Source organism: Xylaria bambusicola (assembly GCF_022495145.1).
Source record: "Xylaria bambusicola strain CBS 139988 unplaced genomic scaffold F5B22scaffold_19, whole genome shotgun sequence".
Lineage (NCBI taxonomy): Eukaryota > Fungi > Ascomycota > Sordariomycetes > Xylariales > Xylariaceae > Xylaria > Xylaria bambusicola.
The window spans coordinates 64,006-76,655 of NW_025953572.1; the positions used below are offsets into that span (position 1 = coordinate 64,006).

Below are 12,650 nucleotides of genomic sequence, written 5' to 3' on the forward strand. Positions count from 1 at the left end.
GGAGCGACTGCAGTAGAGGGAAAGCGCGAGATTCACAACTATTTCCTAAGTACAACTACCGGTATTGTCCCCGTTTCTGTTTCGAGCGCTCCTCTCATTTACCTACATACTCCTACCCCCCCGGTCTTGTTATCTACAGTACATACTTATATGTACTCCGTATTGAAATGTTTCATACGAAAATACTCTCCACGTACGTTTGTTCCATATATATACTCTCGGGCCGAGATTAATGAAGGTGTAAATACTACTGCGCACAAGATATATCGGACAGCGTCGGGCCTGGTCGGGCTGTGCGGATACGAATGAATGCATCAGTTGCTGTACATAGGTAGGTATCATGTAAGTAAGTAGAGTTCGTTCCGACAGCGTGGGTGGCGGGTTATCGTGCAGGGGAGCATCGGGGATCAACGCTGTTGCTCTGTTTCGTAATGGTGGAGAATGATACCTACTATATCGATCGCCTTACTATGTACCTAGGTACTGTACTCGTATGTATGGGTGGGTGGCGGGGTCTTTTGGCTGGCTTGCTAGGTATACTTACAATGTAGAAGGTGTTGCTGCTTTTTCTATTTTTAGGTCCGCTGGCGAATGGTCAGCTGTGGTGACGATGTACCGGTAATGGGAGTTAGCAAGTCGGCCGGATGCAACGTAGTATCTTTGTGCTGTCGTTTGAAGGCTACGCCAGTGGTGTGAAGTGGTTGGGGTTTAATAGCAAATTGTTTTGGTGACCGAAGCCTCCCACCGACTGGTACAATACCAAGGTTAAAAAAACATGGCATACTGCGTGAACCACAGCTACTTGTTTGGCATGTGAAAAAGTCTTGATCATGCATATGTATTCATTGCTCTATCTAGCCAAGGGCTTTCTAGCATAAACCGACATTCTACAAGCCCGTCGTTAGCTTTTCTTAGGTATCCTGTGCCAAACAGACGACTAGGTACCTCGACTTCCGTAGGTCAAGGTAGAAACAACTCACATGGGATAATAAAAGTGTATATTCCGATTCGTCAAGTCCTTGCGCACTTCAACAAGAAGTGCCTCGACGGCCTCTATACTCATGTTCAGGAACTTCGTAAACAGCGTAATGCTCATCCCGTGGATCCCCTCGAGGATATTCTCCATCTGCATCGCTCCTAGCTGTTTCTGGTCGGCACCTTTGGGCCACGGGTTTCCCGGCACGGCGAAGACTTCCTCCCGTACTGCGCGTGTGAACGTTTCGAGTTAGTGATCGCATTTTCAAAAAGCCTGGCTGGGATGAAAGGGTATGAGTGAGACCGGGAGATTTATAAGTACTACGTACTCTCCTCGAAATGGGCCTCGCGCAACCACCGCTTGTATTTGATCCCGTTAAGCCCGCTGCGGCCTGTGAAGGTCAACGCATGATTTAACATGTTATTCCAGCGCTGCAAGGCCGTCCCGTCGAGCGTCCCGTCGACTAGGATAGTCATGGTCAGTCATCGCCCATGATGCAGCGTGGGGGGTATGATGGGATTTCAAGCACTGCTCTACCCAGAAGGACAGCCCCGGCGAGAAGGAAGTGGCGGCTGAAATCTGCTTACTGGCTTGTAACTTCACGTAGTAGTCCTGCATCTCTACCCAGCCGCCGGGATTTAGATTCTCATAGATGGCTGTGAAGAGCTTAGGGAAATTGCTGATAGACCCAACCATGTGACGTCCATGTATATAGTCAAACTTCGACGAAAACATCCAATCATCTTCTATATCGTCTATTTCAAACCGGCAATTCGGGGGTACGCTACAGCCGCCAATTAGAACTTGCCTCTCCCTATTCTTTCCGAAACGTCTCAATCGATGGGGGATCAACTCACTATTCTGGTTGTATGGGGCTGAGATCTGTGCCGAGTACATCGGATTCCGGGTGTTGTAAAGCTATTGTCAGTCAGTCAAATTAAGTTCCCTATGACTGTACCAAGGCGGGATCAACACACCAAACTCTATCGCCCATGTGCCCGTGCCCGTGCCGAAATCTAATACTCTCGGCGGGTTCTGTATAGGGGCCAGAGCTAATCTGTCGTTGAATACTTTAAGACATATTATATGCTGCAAGTCTATCAGGTCACATTAATTATTTGGCTATAGGCTAGAGGTATGCAGGAGTTAGATGGGGTTTGAGGGGGTGCTTCCTACCTAAACGCTCTTGTTCCCTCTACATTGAGTTGATGATGAGCATGAAATAACATAGCCTAGTTTGCTGGCATGATACTCACTTCATCATTAGGCATCCAGTATTCTGTACATGAAAGGCCGTTAGCTTGAACAGGATTAAATATAGCCAGTATGAATATAAGGGCGGACTCACTTCCTTGTTTATACCGATGATATGTCCGTCCATGCGCGTGTACGAAATTATAGATGCTAGATGTTGCGGACATGCTTGACTGTCTATGCAAGTCAAATTAAGTAAGCCCACGCATAAACTCGATCATATAACTTATCACGGGATAAATTTTACTTACGCGACGTTGACATCGAAAACAGCTGAGTCGGCATCTCTATCGCTGAACTCATCATTGTCAACCTGCAAATGTACATTGATTAGCCCCGAGCATAAAACACATGAAAGGCGGAAACTAGTAGCTAATATTTAAAGAAGCGCACGTACGCTTAGTCCAGTAGAGAACTCGCCAAGTGATAGTAACGAGCTCGGCGTGTCACTTGGTGCTGTGCTCGGGACCTGGCGGAGACACGGCAGGTGTTCGTAAGACGAAGAGGAACCCATTGGCTCCGATCGGTCCGGATGTTCGACTTTGGGCTCAGGGGTGCGCCGTTGGTCTGGATGCGACGAAGAAGACATCTTGTCTTATGGTGATGGCAATCAGGTGATGCTTCCTGGATGTTACGAGGTCGAACCACCGAAGGTATGTCGTGCCGTTCACGTCGCACCGGTATGTAGTATCCGGAAAAGACCCAAACTCCTCTGGAAAATGGAATCGCAATCCGGCCCGTTACTCGGCCCTGTCCGTGACCCTCCCTGTCGGTATCGTGGTCCCGACCCTGGTCTTGCACAACCAAAGATCCGGCTGCCGAGAGATTATCCAGATGTCTAAGTAATCATGGACAGGCGGCCACGTGGGCCGATCGGCGAGAAAAAAAAACGCTGACGCGCGCTGACCGAGCGGAGTAGTAATTGCGATAGGTCTAACACTCTATCCAACAAGAAGCAAAGAAGAGTAGAATCTAACAAGGAATCTCCTCAGACATAGCAGATCACACCGATGCAAAGACCAGGGATCTGTGGAATGGATGATATCAATTGGATAATCACGAAGCCCTGGACGGAGAGAGGTGGCATAATTAATTATCCAAGCCCATGAGCTAATTTAGGGAAAACATCACCGGCCTCTTTACCACTGCCTTGCTTGGTATAGGTATGTATTTAGTAAGCCTGTTCGTCAGCTGCTCGATGCGCCATGCATACACATGCCCGGGCATAATTGGACGAAAGCGTGCCGACATCGACTTTTATCTAGATCTAAGTCCATCTCGACACTAGTTGCTGGCTCGCGCAGTCGAAGCTCACACCAGCCTGACTGGTGGCCTGTTAGCGCTGGAGAAGGAAGGATGCCTCTCCAGTTAGTTGGGGGTGTTCGCATCCAACCCCACCTCGTCCACCTCCGAATGTCCCAAGGCCCAGGAACTGGAACCAGGGCCCAGAAGGACCCCACTGGACCTTTAAGGCCAAGCCTGTGATGAAGCCTTTCTGGGTTTGGTACAATGTGACTTTTCGTAGATTTGGAAAAGTAGTACATAGTATGCCATGTCTCATGTCTCTTCACTTGGGAACGTTCCCTACCTAGTAAATATCTTCTTCTATGTGTAGTACGCAGAGCAGGTCAACCTTCAGCCTCATCTTGGGAAAGCAGCATGTTCAAGGCCTCTTTTGTGCTCATCGTCAGTTGTAGCCCATGATTCATGAATGAATGGTTGCGCCTGGCTGTAAGCGTCCCGGGTTGGGTCGATGATTACTTACCTACTATCTCACTCGTAGGAGATCGGGGCATATTTAAAGAGGTCTGTTAAGAGCCACTCTACACATGAGATCAGGTATCCTTGACCACGCAATCGCACATAACAATGGATTTCGACAGCCCTTTCCCAAGAAATATCACGTTAAGAGTGTTTCAATGGTGATTTCGGCCTATGATCGGCTAAGGTTTGGTATGTCATCTGCTATCAAACTTTCCTCGGTACCATTCTTCAATCCCGAGGGGCTGCTTGATTGCAAGGGCCGAGCAGTAATGTACTCGTGATATCGCGTCCCCTTACTTTGCTATCAGTTTACCATATGCTTTCTTGAACTTTTATCATCCTTGCCAGACCCCCCGTTATTTGTCCACGTCATTCGAAAAGTCAAAATACAAAAAGGGGGCCTAACTATGAGAAACCCCTTAGACGGTTGGGAATTGGGCGGATCTTCTTCCTCAGGGCACAAAGCTTTGTGAAACTAAAATGCGATCCCACATCTTAGTACAAAGCTTGACGAGCACTTGCATCATCTTGGACTCCTAATTAGTTCTACGAGGGTGTATACGAACGAGTGCTTATTAACTGCAGAGATAAGACAGCAAATGCTGTGCATCGGCGAAGTTTACCTTTGGGGTTTGTGATTGACCATAAAAGAGCTATTCCCCTTAATATCGGAGTCTCCCACGTGTCGATTCAAGTAATCCCAAGTTCATTTGCTCGCTGTTAACCAAAATGGCGATCTATCACATTGTAATGTTTGCATTCAAGGCAACTGTCTCTGCGGAGGATATAAAAACCGTGAGTACAATATACCGCCTATTTCTGAGGCACCGCTCAGCTGACAGTATATTCATAGACGTGCGATATAGGACTCCACCTTGGCGAGAAATGTATTCACCCTACCACCAAAGCAACATATGTGAAGATATTGGGGTGTGGCAAGGAAAATAGCATCGGAAATCGTCAGGTACGTGTGTCTGTACCTAATTTAACGCGAGATGCAGATCTTAACAGCGGGTAAAAATTGCAGGATGGAATCACGCATTGTCTTGTCGCCAAGTTCGAAAACGAGGAGGATAGAAAGTACTATCTGGAAAGCGACCCGGCACATCGCGAGTTCGTCCTGAGCGTGGTGAATAGAGTCGAGAAGATCCAGGTAGTAGACTTTACACCTGGTGAGTTTTAGATACGTGGCAGATATATCCGCGATTACCTAGTGTTGGATGCTCTCGACGATAGATATACAGATACCTAAGTAGGCAGTATGTCCTATAATAGAACAAGTACAACGTCCCCATCAACGCACTCAAGGACATGATCGATCCATGTTCTCGCACCATCATCACCTTATTGTAAGAGGGAAAAGGGGGAAGAGGGCGTCAGATGTGTATGAGGAGAGATCTGCCCCGGCAACCCCGCACTACAGCTATTATTCCCTACGGGGACCCCTCCACTGGGTTTCAGCACACTGCCAGTATCGAGTCTGCCTATCGTACCTACGTCATTCCCCGCTCGACATCAGGGTACCTAAGATAGGTAGTGCTCACTGCTCAGTACCTAGCTACTATGTATCTTGGAAGCCTGCAATTCAACTTCTCCAAAAGAACCTTGAAAGCATGGAGTACTAGGTAGGGACCGAGTAAAGTGTTTTATAGAGGTGCTAGGCAGTCTTAGTAGGTAGTGTAAGTAGACAGCAAAGATGTAGCCTAAATGTGATGATATCTTACATAGTAGGTAGGTAGGCATTCATGTGATAGATAGGTAGGATACCCCTGCTGTCATAGGGACTCTACTAATAGGTAGATAGTACAGTAGGAGCAAAGTAGGAGCAGAGTAAGTAGGTAGGTAGGTAGGAGGTAGCTTCACTACTCAACAGATCGACAGCAGACACTCACCAATCTCACTCACGCCTGTAGCTCCAGCGTTGCATCGCCTCGTTTTTGGGGATTCATGCAATCCACTCCCGTTCGCCCTACTTCATACTTCGTACCTCAGATCAGAGCGCAGGTATACTCAAATACATACGACCAATACCAGTGTCCACAGCCAGATATCGTGGCCTAGTCGCCTCATTTACTGTACTTCTACCTTGCGAAAACCAGGTCAGACCAGGTCAGCCCAATGCTTGTCTAACTACTCCCTACCATTCGACGCCCTTACCTGGCTGGCCGTATTGAGCCTCGAGTATTGATCGATAGCACGCAACAATCTGCTCTCGGCCTTCCACCTCACCTCACTTCACCTTTACCTCTTCTTCACCTAGCCACGCCCCTCCAACGCTTTATGGTCTTCCACCTCGATCTTTCTCTTTGTTCCTATCCACTACCTTTCTTCGACGTCCTCTATCATCTAGCCTGAATTATTCAAGAGCTTGCGACGGCCGCGACCAGACCCTAGACGGCAGTCGCCATCTTCTCGCCTGTCTTTCCAACAGAGGACTTGATTCGAAATTCCGTCGGTATCGTCATCAAGCATGTCGCAACCACAGACAACCCCCACCTTCATCAACATTCCTCCTGCGCCCTCCAATCCTGAGACGCCTAGTGACATCCCGTAAGTGATTCCTTACGATCCTGTGCCTTTTGCGCACATGCTCGAATACACACTAACCCGCCTTCGCCATCTACAACTAGTGGCACACCGACCAGTACTACTACCTCACTCTCGGCTCTCTCCACCACTGCCATCAAGGACGGCCACCGTGGCCACGCTCACCTGGCGTTCGGCGGTCCTAAAGGCCATGGCCATCATCCATCGACCAACAGCCTAGAAGCCGAACGCGCCGATCGAATTAGCCGTCTTGCCGGCCTGGAACGTGTCTCCACCATCCGTGCGCCGAATCACCAGCATCCTCACAATGCCGGATCTCCACAAACAACCCCAACTTCTACGGGCTTTCCGATTCAAAACATACCCGCCGCTATGGCCCCGGCATACTTCGACGCCAATGGTCAGCCCACCGCGCCTACCAAGATGAGCACAGTTGGCACTGCCTCAGCAACAGGCAGTGTCGGCGCACGCACTACCACAGAGTCTGGCGGGCGCTTCGAGGCGGATTTGACCGAAGTCGATGAGGATGACATGAGCACAGATACAAACTATCGCGCCATGGATGTTGACTCGACATCGGGTGCTATCGACCCTGTAGACGAAGACCTAGCAAACAGATCCGTCGGCGGCTTTGAGGATCGCATGAGTGACGATGGGACAGCTAGTCTTGTCGGCTTCGGAGAAGGCGCCAATAGTACAGTCAGTGGCCCCATTTACATACGCAAACAACACCCCGGGGCCCCTGGTAGCACTGGTGTATGGGGTCTTGAGAGAAGTACCTCAGGTCTGAGTCAAGAAGCCATGCTCAGGCACCGGGAGGTACGGGACGTTGCGGGTAGCGATACACCGGTGAGCTCGTCGGCTGCCGCCGAGAGGCGTGAGGCCAAATATGTGGATGCGATTGCGATGGATGGTGGCGGGCACGTGGGGACAACAGATGACGAGATGTTTGTCGATACAACCGCCCGTGGCCCTGTCCCAGTACAACCTGGACAGTACCAGACAAGCGCTCTGCGAGAAGGCGTCGGAGGCCCAGCTTCACGTGAAGCTGCAGAACGCATCATTCGCGAGCGACTCGAGCATGAAAATGAGGGCTAGAGACCTTTCCTAGACAGTGCGCAGAGCGGCGAAAAGCTGGGCGAATTCTATTTTGAGGACAAGAAGTGAGGCAGTTCCGCCTTCGTCTTGCAGTCCAACTTTCCTTTTTACGACATCTTTTATTTGCTTTTCTTTTAATACCTGGAGGCATATGATTGCGTTGGTTGTACCATGGCGTTCTTAGGTTGGGAAAGGAAGAAACGGCTCTCTACGATATGGTAGATCTGGGGAAACACGTTCGCTATGGGGACCTCGGAGCACAGGGTGGGATTGCTTCCCGAGTTCTTGCCATTGATTTGTTTGATCGACTAGGTAACAGAACGACTGTACAACCCATTGGTATCCGTGAGATATTTTACCACAACTACTTTTACACTACCTATGTACTTAGGTTGTTTCAAACCAAGTTGCTTGAATGGTGGAACGGGTGTCATGGAACAAAAGGCAATGATAGCCGTGAAGCGCTTCATGGTAGCCAGAAATTAGGCCAGATGCTTGAGACAATGACTTCAAGTAAATATAGATTTGGAGCTGAATACTGTACCACTAGAGACAGAGCGAGTATCTATTGCAATAGGATCATCTGTGTGTTCCGTAATTGAGCTGATTTGTGGAATTCATCGTGGGATGTGTGTCCGTTGATCTAAGATACCTGCCTACCTACCTACCTACCTACCTACCTACCTACCGACACTGATACCTGCGATACTCTCTCGTACTCATCCCTATATCTACGTATGTGCAGTACTAGCGACGTCCTTGATTCAGAGAAGTATCGGAAACAACAGAGATGAGGTATGAGTATGCTAGAAGTAGATTGATTAGATTACCCCCTTCACGACTCGATGCCTCTAGATAGATAGTCGAGCCTAGGTATGTAGATAGATATTCACCACGTGAAATACCTACCTACCTACCTACCTACCGTATTTCGACAGACACCTACGTGTGTGTGTGTGCTACCTACGCAAACAGAGATATCACACCATGTCACAGCACAGCACAGCACATGTGAGATCCCGCCTCACCTTGACCGGTGTACCGAAGGAGCACCTACCGCAGTATACACTGAGTAGAGTAGATTGATCGTCATCATTTATTTATTACTACCGTACGACATGTCTTTCATTAGATAAGTACTGTTTTATCTCGGAACCAGGGGTGCGCAAAACATAAAAAATGCGGTGGCTATTTATATTGAATCCGTTTCTTTCGGACCGCTTCGTGTTTGGGATAGGGGCTGTATATTCAGTTGAGCGGTAGGTAGGTGCTCCGTTAGTTATTCTTATTCACTTGGTTGCATTCATGGCACTGGGTAGGTATCTACCTATGAAGTTACATAGGTAGGTATGTTGCGTATGCTGTGCCACGAGGGCTGTTTGAGCTGACAGGTTAGGGGTTCTCGATGGTAGGTAGGTAGGTACCTAGGTAGGTAGCTCGGCCCCTGCGTTGATTACGTGGTATTGTACCGTATATGGTTGTAGGTGAGCTTGTGAGGGTGAGACATGAGCGGATAGGTAGTAGTGTAGAGGGAAGATGCAGGTTGTCTCATGTTTCGGGTAGAGAGCATTCGGAGACAGTGTCTCTGGTGATGGTGCGAAGGAGTCTGTGCTGAGTCGATAGGGTAGTCATGAATGAGACATCGGAGGAGGATATACCTAGTAGGTAGAGTAGATCTTCACGTGCCACGATTGCGTTTGTCGGCTTCTTCACGCGTTCGGTCTAGATGATCCATACTTAGTATACCTATTTGCTGGCGGTTAGTAGGTCTCGGACTGATGTCGATAGTATAGGTACGTGAATAGTGAATCGTATAGATTCTTTTCGCAGAAGAAAGAAAGACACGTCTGGGCTTGAAAGCCTCCATGTGATAATGTGCAAGTTTCCGCGGTTCTGCCTCTGTTTTGATTCGCTATCGGACAAGCAAGGACGGAAATGACGTGCGGCGCAGGATGAGTGCGTTTTGCGAAATGTACCAACATGCGACCAGTGTAGGTAGTGTAATCGAAAATGTCCAACGCCGAAATCGTGCAGACCATCCGCGTAAGCTGCGAGGTATGATCAACACTCAGGTTTCCCAGACTCAGATTAGTGATTCTCTGTCTACTGTATATACCATTTCGGAGAAGCAGCAACAGGTAATGTAAGTAGGTATCTTGTAGGTGAGATACGGTATGGCACCTAGATTATCCGCCTGAAAACGCCGACGCAGTTTAGTGGAGTTCGCGTCCCATCGAGATGAGGATATTCTCAGTGACGCGGACGGTACAGCAGGCAAAAGCAGGTCAATGTGGCGCTGTTGGTTAGATTAAGGCTGACAGGCCTACATATGTATGGTGTACGTAATTGCCGTGCTCACGCGAATACCGCTCGCTCGTGAGGCTGGCTGTCGTTCATCTTTTCCCGCTCCGGGGAATAGTGGCGGCTCACAGCTAGTCAGGTTTACCCCTCCTATTCATTCATATGCTTGCAGGAATTAGCAAGTTCGCTGCTTTCGCGTCCATGTGTAAAAAGATCTTGCAAAAACTGTATTTTAAGCAGCTCGCTAAAATAGGTAGATTGAATGTCTCTGTGGCACGTCATTTTCAGAGACAAATCTTACACTAAGTTGTTGTACCTTACAGTAGCGCCAGAGAAGGCATGTCTTGGATTGGTTGGTGACCTTGTTATGTACTGTATGCGGTCAGCTTTTCTCTCATCGAATGATTCAGACCCTGTTAGACAAGTGGACTCAGCCTGCTGGCTTAGTGTAATGCGACGGGGAAAAAATTGTTGGTTAAGAACTGAAGTGTGAATAGAAAGAAACCTGCTTTGTTATCGGCCATAGCCTATTTCGCGAGGCACGATATCCATGATATCATACACCGCATCTAGTGAGAAACATCGGAAATTGGCCAGAAGGAAAACAGCGGGTTTGTTTACGACGCAGATGAGGCGGTGATGAAGAGTTTGTTGGTGACGGGTGAGACTACAGGTAAGTGAGCTGGGGCTACCGATAGTGATTAGGCATCGCGATTAAGAGAATTGGGCTTCGGCATAACAGCGAAAACAGTAGTTAAGATGCGAGATTGCCTTGAACCTGGGGATTCAGCAGGTAGAAAGGAGAATTGTTCCGTCGTCGCTGTTGGTGTTGGTGTGCGACAACCGCGGGCGGAAATTGAGCGCCTGGGTCCCAGCACTGTGGCGCTGAGCCGCAATCTGCTGTCCTCGTACTCCTAAATTGAAGATCCCAGATCTAGGTCCATGCCGCCTCGAAGCGATTCCCACAAAATTCTGCTAAAACCCGATGTTGATCGTTCGCATTGACGAGATCCAGTGAGCCGCGAACTTCTTCTCCATCTTTAATTGCAGTACACGCTGTAAGTACCTAGTGTGCATATAATCATATCTTGAAATTGAAAAATTTCTTCCTTCACCAAGGGCCGCCTCTGCACAAGCTTTTCTAGAAACGGTAGGCACCGTAGATCAGGGGAAGTCAGATCAGTGTGGGAATGGGTGAAAAGTACCTGGTCGAGGTGCAGATGCAAATTAATGCTGACGCTTATGTCACTATCATGCTTACCCGTATCTATTGTGCAATTAAAACGATCAAGCAAATCAGATAATTAGAAGGCTCGTGGGATTCCCCCGGTCATCCTACACCGTATTTGACATTGGCCGACAGCGTGTCAGAGGGGGGAGAAGCATAACTATATCTCCGTTACTTGCCTAGTGTTCATGATTTGGCATAGCATGGAATGTAATGGTCAAACAAATGGGACCGAGAGGCACACCGAACAAGTGGTCTGGGTTATGCTGTGTTGTCGTCAGGGGGCAAGCATCAGGGGGATAGGAGCGCTGAGATCGCCCTGGGTTTACTGAGTCTGCTGAGTCCTTCTAGCAGCCCCCGATGTTCCTAATTCCGTAAGAAGATCTGTATCGGTCGCTGGGTTTAGGCAAAGCCAAGGATCACGAGTGGCTCTTGATTTAAGATTGGCCGTCTTGGTCTGTCTTGGCTCGTCTCCGCTCACGGTGATTGTGGGATGGGAAAGGGCTTGTAAGACCCGGGGATAGGCTCTAGGTTGGAAGGTCCTGCAGGAAAAGACGCCCTGTACCTTGCAGTAGTCGGTCAATGGATCGAAGGAATACATACTTAGTACTGAGTGAGTAAGTAGGAAGCAGGAGTGAGAATGCAGGTCCCATTCCCCCATAGAAACTGGGTACTTGTTAATAGAACTACCGGCCGGTGATGGCGCAAATGGTGTAGGTACCTACACAGGTAAGACATGATGTTGTTTTACTGTTCGCACTACTGAGTGAGTGAGTGCTTCACATGCAATGCAGCCAGCAGCCAGCATCCAGCGACGGCAGAGGCTCGGCAGGATTAAATGGGGAGGGGCTGGCTGAGTTCGTTGGCAAAGCGTTGCGACTCCAATCAGCGCGTCGGATCGACAAAAACCAGTCAGGGCTGTCCATGTGGAAGACACCGAAAGGCGTTCGCTGGCGGCTGCGAACATGGTTCCAATACTTTACCTCGCTCGCCTTTCAATACCACCGTATTCCGTAATATAGTAGTATCCATTGTTACGTGCTACACCATATACCGTATGCCAGATGATAAGATCACTGTCCTTGACTACACCACACACTCAACACTACTGAGTACTAACTGCCCAAAGCCAGGAGATATTGAACCGGTTTTTGGGATGGAGATTGCATCGTGACGTACACTACTAACCGAGGACGTTCTGATGATAGCGTACTTACTATTTACTTGAGTAGGTAGATCGGAATCGATGAATATTCGGATCTGGTGTTGCTGCTGACGTGGTGCACGGTACGGTACCGGTAGATGGAAAATGCACAGTATTAGATACACAGTACATCAATGCGCCTGTGACGAGAAAGAAATGCCTCTTTTTGGGAAAGGCTCTCGTCCCGGCTAAAGACGAAAGAGCGTTCAAAGGTCGGCTCTTGGGTCGAAGTGGGGAAGGGGCATGGATTCTAGTGTTATAGCGAATGACGACACGGC

General features: G+C 48.7%; 3 protein-coding genes across 3 annotated transcripts; 2 read left to right on the top strand and 1 right to left on the bottom strand.

Annotated features, from left to right (window-relative positions):
* Nucleotides 1-976: 976 nt before the first annotated feature.
* On the bottom strand, nt 977-2,819 carry F5B22DRAFT_646242 (S-adenosyl-L-methionine-dependent methyltransferase; the record flags this gene model as incomplete). Its single annotated transcript, XM_047978704.1, has 10 exons — nt 977-1,203; nt 1,305-1,439; nt 1,564-1,760; nt 1,834-1,894; nt 1,954-2,073; nt 2,153-2,171; nt 2,233-2,255; nt 2,325-2,407; nt 2,482-2,543; nt 2,628-2,819. The coding sequence occupies 10 exons, from the start codon at nt 2,817-2,819 to the stop codon at nt 977-979; spliced, it is 1,119 nt and encodes a 372-aa protein (XP_047831000.1).
* A 1,312-nt stretch (nt 2,820-4,131) lies between these two features.
* Nucleotides 4,132-5,276, top strand: F5B22DRAFT_136480 (stress responsive A/B barrel domain-containing protein). The gene is made up of 4 exons (XM_047969003.1): nt 4,132-4,183; nt 4,580-4,789; nt 4,848-4,958; nt 5,022-5,276. The coding sequence occupies exons 2-4, from the start codon at nt 4,724-4,726 to the stop codon at nt 5,175-5,177; spliced, it is 333 nt and encodes a 110-aa protein (XP_047831001.1). The 5' UTR covers nt 4,132-4,183; nt 4,580-4,723; the 3' UTR covers nt 5,178-5,276.
* A 573-nt stretch (nt 5,277-5,849) lies between these two features.
* On the top strand, nt 5,850-8,328 carry F5B22DRAFT_605416 (uncharacterized protein). The gene is made up of 2 exons (XM_047974846.1): nt 5,850-6,544; nt 6,625-8,328. The coding sequence occupies exons 1-2, from the start codon at nt 6,465-6,467 to the stop codon at nt 7,637-7,639; spliced, it is 1,095 nt and encodes a 364-aa protein (XP_047831002.1). The 5' UTR covers nt 5,850-6,464; the 3' UTR covers nt 7,640-8,328.
* The last annotated feature ends 4,322 nt before the right edge of the window (nt 8,329-12,650 follow it).

Coding starts and splice junctions, on each gene's coding strand:
- F5B22DRAFT_136480 (XM_047969003.1), top strand. CDS start 4,724: ATGGCGATCTATCACATTGTAATGTTTGCATTCAAGGCAACTGTCTCT. Junction 4,790..4,847: donor CTGCGGAGGATATAAAAACC/GTGAGTACAATA, acceptor GTATATTCATAG/ACGTGCGATATAGGACTCCA. Junction 4,959..5,021: donor ATAGCATCGGAAATCGTCAG/GTACGTGTGTCT, acceptor TAAAAATTGCAG/GATGGAATCACGCATTGTCT.
- F5B22DRAFT_605416 (XM_047974846.1), top strand. CDS start 6,465: ATGTCGCAACCACAGACAACCCCCACCTTCATCAACATTCCTCCTGCG. Junction 6,545..6,624: donor GAGACGCCTAGTGACATCCC/GTAAGTGATTCC, acceptor ATCTACAACTAG/TGGCACACCGACCAGTACTA.